Source organism: Opisthocomus hoazin, chromosome 8, assembly GCF_030867145.1.
Source record: "Opisthocomus hoazin isolate bOpiHoa1 chromosome 8, bOpiHoa1.hap1, whole genome shotgun sequence".
Lineage (NCBI taxonomy): Eukaryota > Metazoa > Chordata > Aves > Opisthocomiformes > Opisthocomidae > Opisthocomus > Opisthocomus hoazin.
In genome coordinates, this window is record NC_134421.1 from 64608455 (window position 1) to 64633694 (window position 25240).

At 37.5% G+C, this 25240-nt stretch overlaps 1 protein-coding gene across 1 annotated transcript in view; it reads right to left on the reverse strand.

The window, feature by feature from the left end:
* Positions 1-25240, reverse strand: part of SEMA3A (semaphorin 3A) — a 170756-nt gene that overhangs the window by 55260 nt on the left and 90256 nt on the right. Inside the window, exons 5-6 of the mRNA XM_075428134.1 lie at positions 13536-13629; positions 6838-6957 (exon numbers count right to left, since the gene is read on the reverse strand). Of these exons, the coding sequence (XP_075284249.1) occupies positions 6838-6957; positions 13536-13629 (214 nt within the window). The remainder of the gene's footprint in view (positions 1-6837; positions 6958-13535; positions 13630-25240) is intronic.

The window sequence follows — 25240 nt, forward strand, 5'->3', positions numbered from 1 at the left end:
AGGCTGACCAAGCTATAACCCATAAATGAGTCCATGGTTAACCATGTAATATACACGTATCCTAAGTCATGTGTTCCTGGACTAATTTATATCCTAACTTCCCCAAGCATATTGTGGCTATTGTTCAGACCAATACGTTTACTGATACAAGTCTTTTTGGCCCAGGTCATGTTCTCTAGATTGTCAGCAAGTTCTCAACACGTGCAGTCAAACCAGAGGAATGTCCTCTTCTGCTTCACCTTTCCTACCCGCTTTTTCCACTCCAGCCTTAAAATTTATCCTTTGATTACCTTTACAAAATTTTTGTACCTAACTACAACAACATCTCATCCAGAGCCCCAAAATTTAATGAAGAAAATGACCTAATCCTAGACTATGGGGGGGTGGGGGTGAGGGGGAAGAGAGAGAGGGAAAGAAGATCTATTTCGTAATTGGATTTAAAATAATTTCATTCAGGCCACTAGATGGGAGATTATAATTTTTCTGGCTGTTTTTACCCACCATCTTCATGATCCTTCTCACATCCAGAGGAACTGTAAAACACGTTCTCAAATTGTTACTTGGTTTTGATTTCTGAACCAAATGCTTCTCTTACTTTGTATAAAGGTACAGGGGCCAGTTATCAGACAGGACGAGTCAACGGGTTCACATACATGAGTATCTTCTGATCAAGTACTCAGCTGGACTTAGGGCTTCCTGAGTTGTAACCATTTCAGATCAGTGACAGTATAAATGTCAAGTAATATCATTAAGAAATAAGTGATTATTTTGTAATTTCAGAAATTCTGCTTTTCTTCCAAGAGAAAAAGAATGGGTTGTAATCAAAATATATAAAGACTTGTCAGATTGCAACAAGAAAAAAAAAATTAAAATTCATATTCAGTCTCTTAAATTTGGATTTACAGATTTTGAGGGAGGAAAAAAACCCTGTAAATTGAGTTTGTATGCCGTTCTGTTCACATTATTATGCCACCGTCACCATAGTTTCTGAGTACTTCCTAGCACTCTGTTAGGTGACATTAGCATTTGTCACACATAGAATTTATCACTGCGAAATTATTTATTACTATTCTTAGCAATGAAGATAATGGGAATGGGGGTGGGAGGGTGTATTGAGTGAGAAATGAAACTTGCATATATGGACATGTTTTGTTCCTGCAAGGGTCAGAGTTGTTCATGTCTGTATAAGCAGTGGTGGGAAAGTGCAGGACTTGGTCCACTCTACAGCCTGCATGATAGGAGGTATCAGCTGACTAATTTGATTCATGTACAGATATGTGTATTTTAAATGCAAGAGATCCTTGTGGGGAAAAAAAACAATCAAACAAAAAGACAACAAAACAAACCGACACAAAAAAATCCCTTGACTGTTTTCACTGGTAAGGTTGTTTAAATATGCCCCTGTAAACCTAAGGGAATGCAGAACCAGGAAAGACTACTTAGTCTACTCACTACAGTCCCTTGCAATGTCAGGCAACCTGTTATATGAAAACACAAAAAAAATATTATCTAAGTTCCTCTTAAAACCAGCTAGACTGCCTCACTAACTACTTCTATTGGGCAGCTTTTTCTAATTTTGCTGCCCTCATGGTTTAAGACTTCTAATTCAAAGACTAAATACATTCACATGCAGTTCATATTCTGTTTTATTTTTTAATGTCCTTTATTTAAATAGTTCATTTCTTGCTGGAGATTTATTGAGTTTGTAACATCCACTACCTCCTTTCTCCAAGAATATCTCAGATGTGCTTTATGAAATAAGCCGCAGGCACCAGGATGGTTGGGTCCTGTCTCTGCTGGCAGGTCAGCCATTTTCCACATAAGCATACCTTTGGTGGCACGTATTTTAGTGCCTTCTGTATATCTGGCTTAGGAACATGTAGAAGGTGAGCTAGGAAGTGGGAAACCGGGAAGGTATTTAGGGACAAAGGAGTGACATAGAGGAGGGGAACGTCAGTGGGTATGTATAGGTGGGAAAACGGTTTAGTGTGGGTAACTAAAGACAAATTACAGATTCAAGGATGCAGCAAATTAACACATCCAAGTTTCAGCAAGAGTAGTTGAAGAGAACAAATGTTCATTTCTAAACTTCTTGACACATGTAATATGTTTTTATTAGAGAGCTAAAAACCCTATAAACTAACTGCAATCTTGTCCTTCTCTTGCCATACATTCCTCTACCGTGCAATACGTACATATTCAAAATTATGTGTGTATGTTGCTAGTGCAGGGACATCCTACAGACTGCCATAAGCGGAAACAACATAAAGTCACGGCTAAAGTTCTGTACGAATGCCAGGAGAATATCATGTCCATGTTTCCTGCCTTGGAGCCTGTGAAATTTAAAAGGGCATTTTCTTTTTTATTGAACAGTCGCTCAGCTTCTATAATTCTCAGCTGTTTATGTAACCGTAAAGTAAAGATTACCAAGGACAATAACCCCAGGGGACCAAGAACGGCTACTACCCCACTTTAAAAATTAAGTTGTAGAAAGCATGCTAAAATAATATCATAGAGCTGATTCATACCCATAAAAAACAAGGAAATTCCAAGCCAAGGCTGGAAATCCAGACTGACAATGTCTCTTAACCCCGGGTCTAGTAGAGAGGGTGAGCAAAGCTAGTATTCCTTCACTTTTCTGGGGTGCAAACCAGATTCCTAATACTACGTTAATGCAGCTTTTGCGATTTCATTTCCTTTCAAATCTTCTGCAGCCCAACTCTGTTTCGCTTCTAAAACAAATGTTTATGGTTATTTATTTCACAAAATGTTAACAATTTAAGGCCAAATCCCCTGTACTCAAGTCAGGGAAGATGAGAGAGGCTTCAAGCTTTCCTTCCACTTCCCTGATCTTCAGCTTGAAAACTTGCCTTCAGTACATTGCTTTTGTGTTGCTTAGCATTTGCTTTGGTACGCTGCACTGCCGTTTCTGCCTTCTTGCTTCCAGTCATGCTCTCAGCCCTGTATGGACGCTGCCGCGTGTACAGCAAAGCTGAGTGTAGCTCACCAGGGAGCTCCCTGGTACCAGGGGAAGCTGCTCCGACCTGCTCGGGCCTCCCACTCATCTTTTTTTACTGCTGAAGCAGTTCATAAAAGCAGGACCTAATCTACGCTTTCTTGAAATAACACTAGCTTCTGATGGCTCTGAACTATAAGAAGCAATGGTGCATTTAAAGGAAAACATGGTTTTTGCCTATAGGCAAGACTCTGTAAGACGTATGTGTAACATCAAAGACATTGTTCCTTATAGTAATGCTGGATAGGAGATGTTTTTCAGTTTCAAGATTTTTTTTTCTGACAGTTCAAAACTATGCTTGACCCTCACTGGGACCAACTAAGATTGTCAAAGCTTTTTGAGCAGAGAAACTCCATGCACTTATAACATCCAGGGTGAGCATGCACATGGCTTAGAACAAATTACATGATTGAGTCTGGGGCACTGAACTGCAGCTTTTTGTATCCAAGATGACCTCACTGAGCACAAGCTTCTTTAACTGTGTTTTTGCAAATGCCTCCATGTCACACGTGGCCAACTCTATATCAATAATTAAATATACGCTGCTGCAGTGACTGATGTATAGTTCCCTACCTTCTAGATGAACGCCCCGACTACATGGCTATAGAATCAGTCTCCCTTGCTTTATTTGTCTTGGTGACTGTTTAATTATTTATACAAAATGAAATGTCTTTAGAAGCCTGTGAGCATTTAATACCTTTAAAGGATTTCAAAAGTCCTTAAGAGCTACTGGTCAGCACCTTCCCTTGGGCTGGGCACAGTTCAAAGCCCTGTTCCCAGCAACGTTTAACTTCTTAGGAAAGGTGGAGCATCTCCAGAAAGTGACTGTGTGATCTCTGTAGGAACTCTGTGTTCATATTTAAATCCAAAAAAAGTCATTGCTCTGTGCAGTCTTGTCTTATTTTTACGTCAGTTCAGGATGATATTTAAGTTCTGTGAAAAGTTTTCAAGTTCTTAATGTCTTCTCCTCTCCATTTTTGGTACTATACCACTGTGCTTTCTGCACCCTGTCAGCTCTGGCCTTAGCCTTAGTATGGAAAAAGCAGTTTCAAGTTCCTGCTCTGAGCAAAGTAAACATTAGCAAGGACTTATAACAGGATGTCTCACTGTCTAGCTGTTAAACTCCATGGGGATGAGTGTTTCTCTTTGTAAGTCTGATCATAACTTCTCTTCTCACCCAGCTTTCAGTACACATCCATTAGAATAGTGGATTTTAACCTGAGGCTAAGCACACTACAGAAAGCGACTAGAAAAGCAAACCCACCACTACATCGCAAGCTATGTCTTTACTAGAAAATGTGTAAAAGTCTGAAAACTTAAGGTTCAAAACTAGTTTATACAGATCTTTAAGAAAGTAGTGCGCACCTTATCCTTCAATGACAGCTTGTTTCATTAAAAGTGTATCCACTTTAAATAGGTGCAAACACAAAGCTGCTTTTATAATTATATTTAAAAGAGACAAATGACAAAAAAAAAATCAAAGGACTGGCATGCCTGCGGAGTTTCAAACACAAACAATTATCATCATTGGATTTCCTTGTTAGATGCAGAAATTAGGAGTACAGTGTGGAAAGGCTGTCAGGATCTTATCACTGGGAAATGAACAGTAAAGTCTTAGAGCCTTTAACAGGAATGCCGTAGCGCAGATTTTAAGCCAATCTTTCCATATTAGGAATGAAAACATATTAAGATGAAATGGAGAGATAGATTTCAAAAATGTACTTAGGGATCATTCTCTATTAAATTATAGACAGTTATGAGAATTATTTCTGAAAGCCTACTTGATTCTTAGCATTTTTTTAAACTTTCTGTACAGGAATACAGTGTAAGAACTATACTTAAAGTTGAAAATCATCTTCACCCTGTGTTACAATAAATTCTGCCTTTCTACTTTTCTGCTCATTTTGGATGAGACTTCAATTCTAGAGAGCTTGAGGTTCATCAGCTCTTTATGTGCAACTGTCTTCTCCTCTCCAACTTGAGCCCAAAGCAGTTGTGGTTTCTGCACCCTGTCAGATGTAACTTTAGTGCTAATTTGGGAAAAGCAGTTCTCACATTTAGTGCTGAAAGACTGATAACCGAATCCACAAAGGAATGACACATTTTCAGCGATGAAGTACAGGAGCTGTGGACAATGGCTGTGCTTTCCCACTGCATAAATCCTCCTGACTCAGCTGTCACTGCAAATCTACTGCACAAAAGCAGATTTTTCTTGCATGATTGGTCTTTATGTCATCATGACTATCATAACAGAAGTCGGTGTTGTGTTATCTTTAACATATTATTACTCTACCAGGTACGAAGACAGATGGATATGTCTGTAACCCTTGTGCTTTACTGTCTCTTGAAGACCAGAAAACTTGTCTATTATTATAATAAAATAAGCCAGTGAACAATATTTCTGGCTAACTGGGCAAGCATGAACTGTAGAACTGAAATGTGATAGACCTGAATCTGTCCTCACTGTAGTCCATATGAATTTTGACAAAACTAAATTTAACAGGACAAAAATCAGATTCACACAGCTTATCATATTAAGATACAGATTCATACAACTCATCATATACACATTTATCTGATACATATATCCAGTGCATATATCATATATACAGTTGTTTATCCAACTTGTAATATTATGTTTTAATTATGAGTCAGGGATTGGTTTTGTTACGGATTGTATACATAGCTAATATGATGACCAGTATGCTACAAAAAGTTCCTGACTGTAGCTAATAAGAAACTGTATTGCTAAAACATAATCTGCTCTTACACATTAAAATTTGCATGAGCAGTTCGCACTGAATTGCAAAACCACATAAGAAAACCTGGACATCAGCACAGACATAAATAATGTGGCTAGGAGTGAAAAATACATAAGAACAAAATACTTTGTGAATTCAGAAGCAGAAGTGCAGATACAAGCAGTGTGTACAGTAAGAGTAGCTAGTCAACTCCTCAAAAATTAAAATACAAATTAACTTGAATAACTACAGTTAGCATTACTGGCTTACTTAAATCAAATATCAGCTTTTTCAAAAAATGAATTCCCATTTCCAAAATGCTTGTATCCTTGTATAGCTAAAGCCAAGTGTAATTCCATTTAAGTTATTGGAATTTTGACTTCAGTAAAACTTGGACAGAGTACTCACATGTATTTTAAAATATTTTTGTACATGAAGCCAAAACCAAATATTTTCTGAAACTATCCCTCTCTCCCCATATATGCAAACAATCAACTACAGGCCTGATTAGTAATATCCATGCAATAATGTAAGCTATTTTGCCTTTTTAAACTATTGAGTATTTTGAAATCAACAGTTTGGAATCCTGAGGACCATTTCCAGTTTTTCTAAACTATTGGCAACTCTGGCTTGCTCGGGAAGCTCTGCTGATTCACTTTCTGCTGGACTTTGGTGGCCAGTGTCAGATTCCCTTCAATCCAGCCAAAAATGAAAGCCTGTACAAGGCACAGTCCTGCCCAAGGCTCTGTAGCTACTTTGTGTTGATGTGTGGCTGATGCCTGCACAAGACTTGAGCTTCTTTCCAACTTGCACCCTACAGCAATCTGCTCCTGTGGCATGACTGCATTAGCTGTAGTTTCTGTGTATGTTTGAAATTTAATCACACTCCACAAATCTCATTGTAACTAAACCAAAAATGCTTCTTTATAAATCACTTTTGATTAGTTTAACTGGTATAAGACAAAATTCTGCTCCAAATAAAAATGTAATGTATATGTCACAGATGTTACTGGAATGAAGCTGTGTGCTAGTCTTTAATGGCTAGATGAATGTAACTGAATAAATGTACATTTTACATACCATTTAGCCACCGGGAGTCATGCTGCTCTGTTCTGATTGGATGATGATGCCCCAGCGTTCGGAAAATGGCAAAGTCCCTGCCCATGAAGTCTGCCGCTGTGCCAGAGTACAGCTCTCCGTCTGTGGGAGGACATAATTGTAAGCAACATTTCTTAATTTTCCAGTCATGGTAAGTCAGAGAAAGCTGTCAGTCCAATGTTTATATTACGCTAATAGGGATAATGAGAAAATCGCAAAGCAATAACCCATATGCAATGCATTGTCATTGAAAATATATAATTAGACCCACTTTCTCACTGCAAAGCTTAACTGTAATCTCTCTCAAATAAACTATATCTCCCGACCGCTAGAGCAGCCACTTTCAAAAATGTGTTTGGATTCTTAGGCTAGAACAGTCACAGCTTGTACACCTATCACTGTCAGGCAGTGGTATGCAGCCCCCAAAAAACCTACTCAACTTTTAATTTACCCTGTTTTGAACAGGAGTTTGGACTGGAGACCTAGTGGCATTTTGTGGCTCTCTGCTGGGAATTGAAGAGTCCAGCTTCTTCACTCTTAGCTCAGAAAGTCATCAAGTCCCATGAATTTTTCATATAGAAACTGTCTTTTGGTTGATCTCTGGTTTTGTTTTGTTCCCCCCCCTTCTTTTTCTTCTGAGCAAGCAAATCCGCTCAAAACAGTATCTTCTACAGGAAAGACAGAACATGCCTTTCTCCTTCTGCCACCTCAGTCTGTAACTGCGGTACTGGCAAAGGGCAACAGCCAAGGGAGAGAATACATGAGATCATTCCCTGCTCCCTTGACCCCATACATATCACAGTGAACAAGCGAATTAGAAATTGACCTGTGATACTTCAGCCTATAAATGGTACACACATAGCCTAGCTGGAGGAGAAACTCCTAATATTAGAGTCCCAGTGTGCCCGTGCTCAGCCAGCTAGAAGTATCACAGAGGAGGTGGAGAGAGACACAGTCTAAAGTCAAAGGACCAGGTCAAGTCAAATACCTTCCTACTGGTATAGAGAATAATAATAATAATAATAAGTACATAGCAATCAGACCCACAAAAAAGAACCAGTGATCAAAGAACACCACTTATCTTTCTGGCATTAATGTAGAGCTCATCCATGAAATTACTTTGAATTCAAAGTGTTAAAAACATTTTTTTTTAGTACTGTGCCCTTTTAAACCCATATGTGAAATGAGATACCCTACCCTGTATTTTTAAAAAGGAATTAAAAAATATTATTTCTTCCAACTGCTATTTTCAAGCTACCCATCTTAAATAGGTCCTCTGTGAAAGAGACAAGCTTGAGGATAAAATAACTCTTTCTTTAAGCTAAGGCAATAAATTTTTCATGGTCATGATGAACTCTACCATATCCTCATTTTAAAACACCCTGTAGGAACAAGTTCATCATTTTCATGGCAATTTTAGCTATTTCCATGGTGGGACAACCATGTCCAAGCATGCCTACTGGATATCACTGGCATCTTTTCCTCTGAACACTGACACCATGAAATTGTCAGTTGAACCTACAGTGGCTCTGTACCATATGGTAGTCATGAAAGTCAGGAAGGGTGAAAACATGATAGCAGAAAGGCGTGGAATTGAATGAATTCACAGCAGAGATTAGAAACAAATAGACCAGTCGTGCCCAGCAGGAGGTATAATCAGAAGTGAAACAGAACAGCATATCATTAATTAACAATTTATCATTCCTCTATGTCATTTTCAACTTTTTATAAAGGGAGACAATCACTTAATTATAGTGATTATTATGTACAGGGTATGCAGCTGAGATTTTAAAGAACATAAAACCTTTTCACTTGCGAAAAGGTCTTTGATGCTATGCTTAACCTTTCTTTAACCTTACCTTCATTTTCTTGTCTTTCAGTCCCTAGTGAGTTCTGCCAAATCAATATAAATCAAAGAGGGAAAAAAAAAAACAAGCAGCCCTATTTTGCTTCCTAGTTATGAACAGATCTAAAGGTCAATCAAGAAGGAAAAAAATTCTATTTTTAATACTACATTATTAAAATTAAAACAAACATATCTCCAAAATGCATTAAAATTATATATTGCGGGATTTAGAACTGTGAGGATTTTTGGCATCTCAACTTCTAACTCAATATATAAACACCTCTGAAAGTAACACATCTTCCAGGTTTGACTCTGTTCAGCCCGAGACTTTTTCATGCTACTAGGCTCTTGTGGCTGGTACTTTTTCATCAGTGGTGATAAAGTTTTGCCAGCAATGGGCTTCAGCATGTTCCAAAGGCAGAGGGGTCTGTAGGAAACCTGCCGACCTTTCCTTGTTTTCTACTACAGCCCCTCCAAGTTTCAGTATACTTAGACCAGTGCCTGCAGTTTGAACTGATTTGTTGTAGTCACGCAAAAAGAGGCTATTGACTTTTCTCACGTAGAAATACCAAGAATACTATTTATTTCTGTAAAGCTTTAGATAATTTTTTCTAAATTCAGGGTGAGTCTCAAATCATGTCCCAGATGGGCACATCGTTTGAGTCAGTACTATTCAAAAGCTATATAAGGATTTTTGCCTAGATTTTTTCTCTCGACAGAAGTACATTCATGTTTGTTTCCCTATTGCAGACCTTCTTTTGAACTGAAATTTACTCATTGCTGGTCTAGAAAATTATTTTTATGTCACTGATAGTCTTCACTGTGCTATTTCCATTGTCAGTAGTTTTAAATGTATTTTTCATTACTTTAAGAAAGTGGAAATGAACAGTTTGAAAACTGGGGAAAGAATGAAGAAAAAAAAGAAAAAAAAGTTGTCACTTTGTATATCCAGCCCAGTAGCATAAAGCAACGACTGTCCAAAATGAGCTGATGGCCTTCAGATGTTCGCACAGGAAACATGGGAGGAACCATTTTCCCACATACTGTACACAAGCAGCATGAAATTGTGAACACTGCACCAAGTTCATTAGAGACAAAGATGTTAAAAACTAAGCAGTATACATTTATTAGCTGAATTATTTCTATTCAGCTTTCAAAGAAGACAGCTTTCTTAAAAAATCGGAGAGTGCTTTTGGGGAATAGAGAAGTGTAAGCTTCTTTTTTGAAAGAAATAACAAAGTTGAATGGATGGGAAATATAGTCAAAACAAAGCCTTGAACGTCCTGCTTCTTCTCACTGGTAAACGGGCTCCCAGATGAAATCTGCTATCCTTGGTTAGTAGGTTTAGTCACTAAAGTTAAGATTTTCAGACATACATAGTATAGTGGTTTGACTCCAGTCCTTTTAAAGTCAACAATCAGAACTCCCAGAAAGCAGAATAACTCTAAAATCCTGAACCAGATATGTACTTAGTAGCTAATTTCTAGTAAATAAGATAGTAAAGTTCTTCCTTGGTATGAAGCCACTGTATTTCAGATCACATTGATCCATACCTGGGAGTATTCAGACACTTTAACTGATTTTTTTTTTTTTTTTAAATAGGTTTGTTTTTTTTTCTTTTTGTTTTGTTTTTTTAATAAATATCACTGAGATATAGGAACATAAACAGCTTTGAGGATTCTGGATCATCAGAGCTTTTGAAAATCCCAAAGGGTCATTTCCTAAACACTGATAATGGGACAATGCTGTCTCCTTCTCTGAGGTTTTTTCAACTATCCCAATACAATTGCTTTAGACTAATACATTCAGTGATAATTTTCTCCTGTGATTACATTCTTTGAAAACCATGCTGCCTCTCATTTTCCTTCCTCCCTGGAATACACACTAATGCTGCCCAGGGACTGCTTAGTCTCTACATTTTCATGCATTAGCCTGCTCAAATGGAGATTGTTTAGTTAGCAGCACATAGATGGGAATGGCTGAGTAATGTCTTACATTACTAGGAACTAGTTATATCATGTTCCCAGCTGGTGTTTACTTTAGAGTAGAGTAGCAATAACTACCTTTAATGAACTACTCTTAAAAAAATAATGAAAAATGTTTGCAGGTGGATGGAACAAGGAACATATATTAGAAAAAATATTGGAACAATTTAATAATGATGAACTGTTTGTTTTGGTTTTGGTGGGTTTTTTTTACATATGTTATTGTTTTTTTTAGGAGAGAGGGAAAACTGAAGATCCTTTTTACACTTATTAGAGTTTATTTCAGCTGAAATATAAAATAAGAATCCTGGGCATTAATGTCTGTAAAAGATCTTTAGTTACTTTTTGCAAATTAACCTTGGTGTTTTTCCCAAATTCCAGCTTGGGTAATTACATTTCACTTACCTAAGATTTACCGTCTCGTTATGGAGTCTAGAATATACTCTCTTCCACACTTTGCAAAATCTCTCTTTAGTGTTTCTGATGAAGAACAGAGGTTATTTTTCCCTCCCGTATTTAATCATATAAATTTCTCTTACTTCTCAGCCTTCTTTTATTTTTCTGAGAGTTACATTGTGTTACTAATTACAACATTGCATTTTAATGAGTGCTGGGCAATTGTTTTACACAGTTGCCCTCTTGAACGTAAGCTAAATCATGGTTGTTTGTGAGGACAAACACTTCTGGCACACGAGGGGCCAGGAGCAGCTGAGCTAGCATTCAGCTCAGGAGAAAGGAAGAAACAGTCCATCCATGTTGTTCTTCATGTGAGGCATTTGCAGTCAAGAGGTTCCTCTGGTCTTCATAGCCCTGTTCACTGCTTCACTCCAGTGCTACCTACTGCAGAGAGCAGCTGGACCAAACGTCTCCATGCAGTCTTTGTTTGGCCAGTTCATTCCCTGTTCCTCACCTACTTCGAGGAGAGGAAATTATTTTGCCTCAGGTCACCATTTTACCATAAAATTTATGCTTTTTTGGCAAAGATAAGAGTGAGTCACCACAAATCAGTGATGAAACTGGTGTACACTTTCTGAAATATCAGGGGAACCTCCGCAGTAAAGGACTGAAGTAGACATAACATTATAATCAGTAACACAGTATAACTGTGAGGTAGCTACGAGGAGGCAGAGAAGAAAGGGTGTTCGTGTTCAGGATGCGGGACTGTTAATTTCAGCTTCACCCTGTATTTTGAGTAAGTCACTGAAGTAGAAATTAGTCACTGGCTTTGAATGTTGAATTTGCGCCATTTTCTGTAGTGTTAATACACCCATGGCTCTAACTGAAGCCTGATTCAAAACAAAATATCATGCTCAGTCCACTGTTTATTAGGAGGAAAAATACATAGAGAGAAAACTGTAGTGACAGAGAGTGGGCTCAAGAAAGCAAAGATGTTTTAAAGACATGTAATCTAAGCCAAGGGAAATAAGATAATCATATTTGTGCCGAACTGGGTGGAAAAAAAAAAAAAAAAGAATGTGAAAAGCTAGATGCTGTTGACTTTGTGCAGTTGCATACCGGGTATACCATGTAATACTGGTTTGTCATCATTCTCTTTCTTTATTGTATATTAAAGTAAATAGTAAAGCCATTCCCTTGAGAGTAGTTCTGCCACAAATTCAAGCTGCTCTAGGCACTAATTTATACACTGGCCTTTTACACACACATTTTTTCCCTTTCTGTTTGTACAGGGTACAAGTTGGAGCAAGATGTGGACGTCTTTCTTGGTTTTCCTGTTAAAAAGTGTGTCCCCCCAGGACAGCTCATCACCAGTGATCATTAGGGGCTTCGAAGATCAGGAAATGAGGCAGACTCAAGAGTGAATCTTTGTTGCTATTTTAAATAGCTTAATTTTTAAATGTAATGTAAATATAATAAGGGTAGGTGGTAGGCAAGGCCCTAGACAATACGGACAAAGTCCTGAAGAAACCAATGTATCTGGTTATGTGTCATTTCCCAAAGACTTCTGAGATAAAAGAATCTGCAGTCTTCTACTCCCTTGGATCTGATGCTGTGATAAATTGCCAGAAAGTTACACATTAAGGATAAAATGGCTACACCAGGGCAGAGTCATTACAGAAAGAAGAACCTAATTTGTTTCATTCTTAGTTTCTTCTCACAAAACATCATTTTGTCTTTTTTGTAGCGGAAAAGGAAGAACAATGAACACAAGTAATTCAATTAGATAGGTTAAATCAATTGGATAAATTCAATCAATTGGATTAGTTCAATTAGACTAACACAAGTCCAGGTACTCTATATTTATATATTCCATGAAATTAAGTATTACTAATGCAGAAATATCTAATTTATGTCAATCCCTCTGTTCTGGCCAGAAGTTCAATTGTATTCACTGTCAGATAAATCTCTTCAGCTGAAACATCATTTTAAGCCCTAGATCTGTGGCTGCTTGTATATCTCCAGCTCACATACAGGTACACTTGGGTGATAGACCTTCCTTGACAGCAAAACTGGTGCAAGAAGTTACTTATTCCTACTCTCACTTTGCTTTCAGCTGTGCTGCCGTGACCGTCAGTGAGGCCAGCCTGTAAACTGGGCAATTAAAATACCTCCAGAGTCACCTAGCTCTGGAGAGGAGAAACACTCTGCAGAATCAAGTCTTACAAAGGTATAAAGCGGTTCTTGTGATACTTGATTCTTGGTTTGCACACACCTTGTTTCTCAAGACAGCTGGGCAACTGTATTAAAAATGAAAACAGAATGACTTTAGCCTGGAAATAAAACGCATAAAAGAAAGCCTTATCATAGCTGTTGCAATGAGAAAAATACAGAACACTGGAAATCATTTACAGTGAATGCACATTTCATTGAACTTGTATTGTGACACCTACCTACTAAAAGAGAAGCTGTCAGCAGTTTAGGATCATAAGGACTTTTTCCTCTGCCATTTTCAAAATGTGACTCGTCCATTCTAAAAATGTTGTCCTGTGGGGTGGAAAAAGAGAAAGAAAAAGCTACATTATTTGATCAAGGAAAACTAAAAATAAGTTGAACTAAATAGCGTGCAGTATGTAGGATTCATCCTAGGTTTTGTGGCTTCAGAGAAGTCAAATTACACTAGGTGAAGATCTGGCAAAGTACCCACCTAATCAGTATCGTGCGAGTCAAAAGTACAAATACACATGCACAGCTCGTGTCTCATCTGTTTACTCCACATACAATTTACATGGTTTCGTTGAATTTGCTTCCGCTGAGTATATGTCTGAGTAATAGTAACTGAAGAAGCTGGAATTTGAAACTTCTGTCTGCAAAAAGACAAAACCTGTTCTTCTCTGACTGTACTTTTCTACCTGTGCTAACCTGAGTATTTAGTGACTTACTGTTTCATATATCCTCAGATTCAATTCTAACTGCATTAGGAGAGGGTATTTTTTTATTCTTCAATACTATGCAATGAAACTTTTAAAATATACAGGGTGATGGCAAAGCGTATGGGGATATAAACCTAGATTAAAAAGGGCCTCATTCAAATCTGACTCAAATCAAGGTTAGTAAATCCAAAGCAATGGGCTTTTCAGTATGTTTAATTACTTTAACTGGAGAATCAAATCTGCCAAGCAATTTGAATAGTGTGTTTGTCTTATGTTTTTCACTGAAGGTAAAACCAGAAGAATAGATGATTTTTGCACACTAGACTTCTACATTGACAAACAACTTGTGGAGGTCACACCAAAAACTGAAAATTCCATTTCCCACCTGCACTGTGGTTAATTTACATTGACACCTAAGTAAGTCAAGAAGCCCCAAAGCTTGGACAACCCCTACCCCCAGCAGTTTCTGTGGTTACTTAGGCCTTTGTTCTCCATTCTCAGTTGCTTATATCTAAACATTCTCTGTGAGGTAAATGCTGAAGCACTTCCTTTAAACAATATTTGCAGGAGTAGCTTAGTCTGTAATAGGAATTACAACTTGATACAGTCTCTTTTCTTTCTTACTGGTGATTCAGAGATCAGTCATCTGTTTTAAGAAAATAAATAAAAAATAAATATCTAAATATATATATCTAAACTATATGTGCTGAGAGTAGAAAGCAACTAAGAAGATATTACAACATTTTGCTCTATTTATTTCATAACAGATCAGTTCTTTATCTTGATTCTCAAGCACTTACTGCTTCCACAAACTACCTCAAATCCCTCTTTCTTAATCTTATCATCCCTTTCCAAACAGAACCATAGAGCTGCTGCCTGGAATGGCTCTCCAGATATTATTAAGTCCAGGAATACTTGAAAGAAGGCTATCGTCAACACAGGGTATAGTTAGTTTTGGGTTTGTCTTGCCAAGTCATGAAAACTTTCAGGAATGGAAATTTTATAACCTTTCTGGGCAACTTCCATTGCCTCTCGTAGTGAAGAACTTTTTTTTTTTCTAAACTGAACCTTCCAAGGAACAAGTTGCGATGTTTTGTCCTTATCATGGCATTTGCAATGATGGTAAAGATGCCAATAGATGGCAAAATCATCCTTTGTAACCATGCTTCAAGCAGTTATAGGCCATTCCTAAGCTGCCCATTCAGCTTCACTTCTCTAGATTGTCTCAGGCTAGAACTTCATGAAAGCTTAACTAGCACGTAAACTCCAGTGTCTTATATTGTCCTGTGCTCGCAAGTAGAAGTCTCATAATTGTGCACAATACTTTCCCCCTCAAGGACAATCTCCAGTTCTCAGTGCTGGAGACTTGGTACTCCACAATGCTGTGGAGGATGCAAAAAATTATCAACATTTCAAATTTTATTCAGCAACTGCTTTGATAATGTTTTTTTAATGTGAAGATCATTCAGACAAATAGCTGATGTCTTTCTCATGAGGAGTGAATTCAAGTATTTGGAAGCAGTGCTCTCTCTGGCACCCTGCCTTCCCCATCTTGTTCATCCATACTGAATTTAGGCATGGACCAGACCAGTCACCAAACATACTTCCAAATGGTGCTATTGAATCCATGTTTCTACAAGTGGGTCACAGGCTACAGTTTTTATTACAGGCTTGTTTCATTACATCATGCAAGCATATATTTGTGTGTGTATTACATATTTTCAAAGGAACATCAGAAGGACTTCACATTTCACTCAATTTACTGGAGAAAAAGGTGAAGGGAAAATAGACTGTTAGCAGAATGGTCTATCTGGAGGGGCTTACTGCACTGTAAGATAAAAAGTTTGGACACAACTTCATGAATTTTGATCCCAGAATGCAAGTTCAGTCTCCTAAGACATATTCTTGTAGATGTAGTCTGCCTGATTATGTTTATACAGTCATCTTGTATCTGTAATATCTTGCACAGTATTAAATTTCTTTCTTTCCCTTTGTCTTTCTTTCTATTTCTTAATAGTCCAGACACATTCTTTGCTTCTGTCCAATTTTCTGTCTTTGCTCCTTCTAACCAGAAACGGATAAATAATGAAAAAGAAAACTGTTTTTGAAATTTTGATGTAGGGTCCATATCTAGATCTTGCACAACAAATAAAAGAAGTAAATTGAGGAGAATGCTAGACCTCAAATACAATAATAGAAAATGGCACTAATGCTACAAGCCATTATTTAAAAATGTTATTATCAGTCTACATTTTCTTGGGATTTCTCCTTAGTAGATGATAATTGCTCAACCTGCACACCAACGGATATTTGATAAGGCTATAAAGTCAATGGCATGACAGTTAAACCAGAATATATTCCCAAGATAATCCCATGTGTCATTGTAAAACAAATAGGAAACAGATGTGGAAAGTGATTTGGTGTAGGAAGGACCTGATTTTCTGACTGTATTCTTCTGGTTTATGTCACTGTAACTCTACTGATATTGGTGTCTAACAGGCAAGAAAGAGTGGAGAACTGGGTCAGAGTAAGTCAGAGATGACCTACCCTTCTCTTCATGTTTGCGGAATAGAACATTTGAAAAAAGAGGCATGACAGGGAAATCTCACAGTGTTTTCATATTTCAGTTAAAATGCAAAGTAGAGGCACGTACAATAAGCTTCCAAATGTATAGGCAAGTAATCATGACAATAAATAAATCACTGTTAAGTGCCAAATAAATGTATGACGGTTAGTCTGAGGCCCCAAGGAGTTTTGATAAACATGCTATAGGAAATCTAACTGGTCACAAACAAGGCAACTTGCCCAAATAGCTTTTTGGGTGCTGAAGTCAAGCTACTTCTACCTACAAACCAACAATAAATACAGGCAACAAAGGAATAAACTCTTTTCTATGTACTTCCCCACCTCCATTTTAAAAACCTAGAAAGCAAAATTACTGATGATAGGTACTTGATTGTACTGGTCACTGGTCTGTGGCATTCGCACCCAAATTCTGCCCTGGGATGCTATGACAGCAAGAGATGAGATGTCAATGTCAATATCTGAGGGTAAAATTTTATCTCTTTATTTTTTATAAAAGCTGTACTTCCTTGTTTTCCAGAGAGCTCACCTCCACATCAGATGGGAAACTCAGGCTATGCTCCTGTTGTTATCAAGTCCTGTCCACCTAACTTACACCTGGAAACCTTTGTGGAGACAGCAGAGAGAGCAAGGGCAGCTCCTGGGTAATAACTCAGGGCCAGAATCCGTCTGCCTGGAGCCAGCAAAGACCTGTGCTCAGAGGCTTAGGGGGAATTTGGATCGTGTGATTCTGGCCTTCTCTTGCACAGTGCAGCTAAGAGATTTCAGCTAGAAAGCATATACATTATATGCTCTTCGAAAATATTCTGATCAGTTTATAATTTTGCTGCATCTTGGATTTTACATTGAATTGAATGCAAAGAATGTAATGAGTCAGCAAATAGCCACAAACAGCAAGAAAAACTGTGTATTCACTAAATGCTCACTGTTTCAAAGTTTTGTGAGGGCTATTATTTGATCAAAGGCAGGAATTCATGACAAAGCAAGCTTGCCAGGCTGGTGGAAATTCTCCAGAAAAGCAAATAAAAAAAAAAAAAGAAAAAAAGATACTTAAAGAAAGGCCTTTTTAACTCATCAAGTCTAATTTATTGTCCATAACACTTCTTTAGTTGCACTGGCAGCCGAAAAGGACATTACAATATGTACTTCAAACCTCTTTAAGGATCCTCATCACTAAAAACCTTGCTGTATCATGTTTTATTATGTTGGTGCTGGGTTATTAAACTCTAGTTTTATATCTCATTGATGCTTCTTTATAATCCATAATAAAACTGCTGAAAATGAGAGATTGTTTAGGTCTTGAAATTCCACAAACCCATAATGACAACAACTGACCGCAAGCTGAAGTTACAGTCACACGACTGCTGGCCCATGGTATGGCATGACTTGTGTCACCTAGTAAATGCTCTGCGTGGTGGAAGATTATGCTTCTGATTCCTTAAAACACATTTCCGTGTTGCACATAGCGTGACATATGGCAAGACTCAGCCAGAAAGAACTACAGTTCAGTCCTGAAAATGAATGTAAAAGTTATAATGCTCATTCTTCTGCCATTTCAAGGCTCTAGAGATTCGCTTTCCAATGGCTGAAAGACGGCTGAAATAATGCTCCATATCATGGTACCAAGTGGTGACAAGACATTCCTATCTGACAAGCCTTATTTCGTATCTTACTGTTGAACAGGTTCAGTCAGTCAGTGTACCTATACAATACAATGTCATATATACATATAAATCTATATATACCAACTGTATGCCTGCATATGCATATATGTGAATATATATCCAGTATGATAAGTTTTTAAACCATTTTATGTATCTCTGTCAGCAGCTGGCCCTTCCAGAACTGTCTCAACGAAACAAGGACAAGAAAGATGCAAGCATATGCTGGCTGGTTTTGGCAAAAAAAAAATAGATTTATCCTCTCTACATAGAACTGTTAATTGGGGTGGGCTAAATTTGCTGCCCTAGTCACAGTCAGCAGAAAGCAACAGATTCCTCTGAATGATGAGTCAGACCAACCCAGCACTGCCGTTCCTCAGGGTAAGATCTCTCTTCACTGACCACAGAGGAGGCTTCATATGAATTCAGGTCTGAGCTAAGAGTTCTTCTGAAATGAATGCTCCTGAGACAGCAGATTGGAGACACCTGACTTTGAAAACAGACACTGATGGTTTCTCTGGTTGTTTTTTTTTTTTCCTTTTATTTCTTTTCCTCCCTTGTAGTATATAAATTTCAGTGAATTTTTTATTTTCCTCTAGCCCTATACAACTTTTTGTGCACACGTTTTATGACTGTATAAAGGACAACTCACAGAGTCTTTTAAGTACATTTCACTTTATGAGAAATGATTTATTTATGAAATGTGTAACTTTTCAAGAATAATTTTCAGTGGAACAACTGTGCAGGATATGGCTATGTTGTTATTGTTATTATATTTCCTATTTCACACTTAATCTATTGAGTCATGAAAACTGCTAAATATAAGGACTTTGTTTTCAGGTTTGGGTATCATGCTGTTATGGAACTTTTAATAAGAAACTTTTATTAAAGTCATCCCCATGGAATGCTTTATTTTTAAAAAAGTGCAAGTGCAAATAAATATAATGTGAGAAATTATGCAAAAAATACAAATATTAAAACAAATGTAAATATTGAGGCAAGTGGTAACCATTGGGGAAATAGGTGAAAAGTGATTGAAGCAATAATGCAACTGTTTTAAATCATTAATTGTTAAAAAAAAGAAAAAAGAAAGAAAAAAGAAAAGAAATATGCACAATGGGCTTCTGACTTTTAGTGTTAGGCTCCATATGCTATAGGGTTTTTACCTGAACACATTTGGGTAAAACTGGGCTCTGCAACACTTTTATTACATTTCGGTTTTCCAACTTGAGACTTAGCAGAATTGAGTTAATGGAAAAAAGTTTTAAAATCCTGTGGGAAACCACTGTAAGTGACAGATCTTTAGTAAAGGGTTGTTCCCAAAGAAAGGTTACCAGCTTCTGTAGGACCCGGAACTGAAACTCTCTTGGGCTGCTATGCTGTGCTAAAGGGGATGGAGAAGGAACTTTGTTGAAGAGCATCTAGCTGCGAAACTGATCGTGAGCTCCTAAGAAGACCTGCCCAGCTCTCTGTGCCTACCCTCAGGCAGCTTGCCCAGCTTCCTCAGCACTGCAAGACCTCTGAAACAGTCTCTGCATTATCTGTGTATTTTTTTTTTACAGCCAAGAAACAGTCTTTCCAAGTGAGCCACTCTACTTGTAGGTATGCACTGACATACCTGAAAATCTTATTTCTCATATTGAGATGAAAGACCTGTTGAGATAACATACAGCTCCATGGTTCTTTCTGTAGATTAATGAGAACAGAACAGAGCTCTTGATTTCTCCTTCTCCTTTTACCCCAGTATGTCACTCCTACTGTAAAGATTTCCTGGCTTATGACATTCAGAAGATGCCTTAAGATGCAGTAGACAGCTCTGGTAAGCACAAGTTTTGAAGACTTGTCTCCCTAGACTAAGCTGAATTTGGACAACTCACCCTCTCAATAGCTCTCTTTCAGTGAAATACCAACAGAAGTCCCAAATTTCTCTCCTGTGTTCTGAAATTAAATTTAATAATAGTAAATTACCATAAACCTTCACAAAAAGGGAAATATTTCTTTCTTGTCTATCTATCTAACTACATATATATCTATCTACATAATTATAATTCAATGAATTTAATGAAAGGGAAAACATAGCCAAACGGGCTGTTCAGGAACAGCTGGTTCAATCTATTCATTATTCCTAGTTTATGATCTGTAAGTGTTTCTGCTTCTGATTGGAAGACAAGCCAAGTGTCAGTGTCAAATAGTGAAGACTTGTTCACACCTGAACGTACCAGTTTGCATACTAATATTGGTATTTATATGAAGAACAGCCTCTTTCAAATAACCGTGCAACATATGTAAATAATAGGAGGGCAGGCACAGTCAAACTGAGCAGCTGTTCAAAAAAGAAATATATGTTAGTGAACTTGGTTTTGCAATATTTCATAAGCTAAAGATACCAGCCTTATCTGCCTTTCATGAAAAATTTTTTGGGGGTTGGTCTTTTTTCCCCTAATGATGTCATGTACCTATTTGTACCAATTTTAAAGCACTGCCTAAATTTATATTTTGCATAAAATATCGTAATAATTCTGAGTAACACAAATAAATGAACAGACATGAAAAATATCGAGGAATTTCATTATAGTTTCATACTACTTATGCCTTTAGAAAAATTTGCAAATATAGAGGGATTAGAAAAAAAAACATCTAACCCAAAACAAACCAAATGCACAGTTAGCATGAATGACGTTAACCTTGACTGATTAGTAAAGACACCAAAAATGTCATCTCAGTGGCATACCAGACACTAGATACCATCAAAGATATTGAACTATTCTCAGAGGACACTGAGAATTAGAATGCCTTTGTATTGCAACTTTCTGGGTTGTCAAGTGTAATACATCACCTAATATCACTGTCTGGCTCATATAGGATGACCTCTGGAAATATAACCACCATACAATGTCTGTCTGTTCTAGTCAAGTTATTAAGTGGTCTGCATATGTAAGCAATAAGATATACAAACCTAAAACCAGTACACGTGACTAAATCACATAACCTAAAAGTCTCAATTCTTTAAGTGTTCTTATTCTTACCCCCAACATATTTTCCATTAAAACCATTTGGAACAGATTCTAATTGCTTTAGCAGATTCTACTATTATGTTAAATAAATTATTGGGCCATACTCTATTACACGATTGTACTAGCTTTCTATGGGTATTTTTAGCATGCAAGACCACTGCTTTCCCCCTTTGTCTTCTGGATTTCCTGTATGTTATTAGACTGTGGTGAGGTAAGGCATCAGAGGAAATAACAGCAGTGCTAACTCCTAGACCCAATGTTTTATGAATTACTGAGCATCAGTGATGTAATGGCAATAAATCTAACCCAGTCTCAGTCTTGTGTCCTGTTGTAAATAAATGAAGTTAGCAAAGGTGTTATTTTATTCAAGAGCCTTCCTGATGAGAATGAAAATGCTTCCCCCAGGGGATTGTTTGTAAAATTGCTTCTATAATTAGAGTGCTATTTAACAAGAGAAAGGTTCTCCAGTTTTCCTGGGCAACTTTCATGTCTGAGTCAAGGGTATCTTATTTACAACACAAAAACAACTGCAAATTGGGGAAGCAACATACAGAAAGGACTTAGTCAAGTGGAGTTAACATATAAGCATATGGCCAAGATTTTCTAATTTCCCAAGTGATTTTGCATGCTCCCAAGTTGGGCACCCAATTTAAGTCTTGCTCAACGGCTCTGATTTTCACCAAATACCTTTCTGGGCAGTTAAAAATTCCGATACATGAAACTGTCAGTCACTTCTGAAAATTAATGCATATATTTGCTTTGCTTTTTAGCCTACGTGCTTCTGAATTCCTAGCATAGAGAAATCCCTAATATGAGCACACGTCCTAACTAAAGGCTTCCAAAATCTGTCTGTAAATGAGTCACAGAATAAGGAGGAAGCCTAGAAAAACATTATGAACTTTTCCCCCTGAAATAAGAGTTAGTGGGCATGCTTTCAGTGAATTTGTGCAAATAACAAAGAAGAGATAGAGAATTACATCCACAGCAACTACTGTAGCAACTATTAAGCTTTGCTTTTTTTCTCGAAGATACTGCAATTTATCTGCAACATTTAACTCAGAAAAGCCTGTAAAGTGTCAGCCAGCATTTGGTATACATTCAGATTTTAAAAAAAATAAAAACATTAACAAGGTCTGGAACACAGAAGCTGAAATTCTGACCCTTTGGGCAATTTTGCTTTTCCTGAGGCAAAGCTTAGGTCTGAAATGTCTCCAATAAGCACTTCTCTTTTCTCTTTGTTCCCTCCACTTGCTTTCAGTGTGACAGCACCCAGCCCTTCTACAGCCCCACTTTATTTTTCTTCATTAGCAAAAAATAATATCCTCAACATGTTAATAACTGGTATTGCATTAGAGAACAACGGATTTGAAAAACTAACTTCTACTGTGCACATGGAGACATAACTAACAGTAGACATAATTACAGCCTCTCTCTGTGACAAGTTGCAATTATTCCTCATGGCACTGTGTTTAAGAGCAATGCATTTCTCATACAGGTTGGGTTTTTTTATTAAAAAGTCAAGAATTTTTGATATTCTTTTCCCAGTGCAACAAAAATTTTGCTGACACAGAAAGAGATGGATTTAAGTGTTTTTGATTCAGGATGATGGAAAAAAAAGACATTAAAATTCACTTATTTATTCACTATCTTGCCTGCTTTTCTAGCATCCAGGAGTCCCCAGAAGGAAAGAAAGTCAGCGATGCTGGCAAGAATATGTAATATTCTCAGCTCATATGTCTATATATGTAAACTCATAAATAGGAATGCAGAGTGTCATTGGGGCTAATCAGTGTCCAGCCGGACAACCCAACTCTTGATACTCATATTTTCGAAGAAGGATTGATGCCTTTCATCTAACAGAATTTTGGCTCAAAATCCTGGCTGTTTCACCCGGTAAGATCATAGTAAAGTGTAGTGTAGTCTAGTGTCATATCATGTCGTGTCGTGCAGTGTGGTATTCTACAGTATAATACAGAATGACTTCATTGACTAAAGTAAACTGACAAACACATCAACCTCTCACAGGAAAGGAGTTCTCCTGAAAGTTCTGTTGATTTCTGGGATAATATTCTGTAGCCATTTTTAATGGAATCCAAATGATTAAGTTATTCAACTTTTTTTGAGAAAGAAAGATGACATTTAGATTACTTCATGTTTTGTCACCCACCACCAGATGACAGCCATGGCGTGGAGTGGTTGTGGCCATGCACTGGGTTAGGCAGGACCTGTCTGTGCTCAGAGGAGTGTTAAGGACTGTGACAATAAACCCTACAGACTGCAACTAAGGGTCATGCTGTCCCAAATGTGGTGTGATCCCTGAGACCTTCATGCATATCTTCTCAGGCTCTGCTCTCAGGGCTTCATCGTGGAGCCCACTGAAGTCAAAGAAACACTACCCTCAAGTTCAGTGAACATCAGAGGAAACTTTCTCATATCCCTTGCCATGTTTACATGTTAACTCGGGGTCACAGCAAATCCTTCCAAATGACTATGAATTACAACAGTTGTTCTCCATCACCATCAATTTAAAAGGTTTGAACTGATGAGTATACGACTTCTAAACTTGCATCCGTACCATCACCCTTCTGCTTTTTGTCATCATTAAAGTAAGGGCAATAAACACTGAGAAGAAAAATCATGTGTGTTCTTCATCCACACTGATTACTTGTTTTAGAATATCTAACCGAAATGCAAGCTTCATTTGCATTTATGCAGATAAATGTTCAATGTTTAACTGGACTTAGCTGTTGATTCTTGAAATGTATAATTACACATAAACATACATGCACAAACACAAGTAATAAGACCTGAAATCTTAGTCATCCCATGTGCTGTGCCAAATCACCCTTTTAATTTGTCATCTACAAACAAAAACACCTTTAGAGAATGAGATGAGTTCTCAGCAACGCTTGTGCAACCCAGTGAAAGACAATACAACTAAAAGAAAAAGTCAGTTTTGGAGATTATCAAGCAGGACAAACATCAGAAGGATCCATGGGTTGTTTGCACATCCACATTACAAATGCAATTTTTAAGGCACTGGGTTGCTTCTAAACCATCTTGTCTTAGTTTTACAACTGGAGTGTTTCCTTACTGTAAGATAACCCTGGATCCAGAAAATTTGATTCTAATTGGTAGGGAAAAAACACATGCCTTTGTATTTATTTATAAAATCTTGTCAGATCATCTGCAAGATAATGCTGCTCAGCTTTCTATCACCTTGGATGTAAACATTTCAACAGGAGAAGGTGTTTGTGCTGTTTGAGGCACCTTCTGAACTCTGCTGAGCTTATCTTTTCTTTATAGATGAAACTTTCTAAGATTTGAACACTGATTACAGGTCCCCCAGAAATAGGAGACAGTTTTGAAACATTGTCAGCTATAATTGGTTGCTGTCGAAACTTAAGTCCCTCGGAAAGGGAAGAAGTCAGAGAGATGGCCTTGTAGAAAAAGTGACCAAACATCTGCAATGATGCTGGGGTTTCCTTGTAGGAAAAGTGTCAGGAGGGTTAGAAAAGTCCACTAGTCCCATACAGCATGTTTAGAGATGCACAGAAAAACTGTGGGAATGAAACGTATATTTCCCCTTTTCTTTTGTATGCAGGCATAAAAATTAACACTTACAAATGGAATCTGAAATGCAATAAGCCCAGCTGTCTTCCTGCTTCAGGAGGTGTTAGTGGTAGCAGAGAAGTCAAATTGCAGGATTGGCATTTTATTCTCATATCAGTGACTAAGCATCTGCTCTAAAGCCCATGCAGTCTCTGGCACCCTCCTCTCATCTTTCAGTAGCCGCTGATTAAGGCCTCCAAAGACCAGAAGCAGAGTCACTTTTTTGTATAGAGAAACAGGATTTTTAAAACTGCATTTCTGTCTGAAAATGTTTTATTTGTCAATGTGACAGATAAAATCTCATATTACTGACTGAAGGCAGCTACAATAAACCAGAACAACTTGGGTATTTACT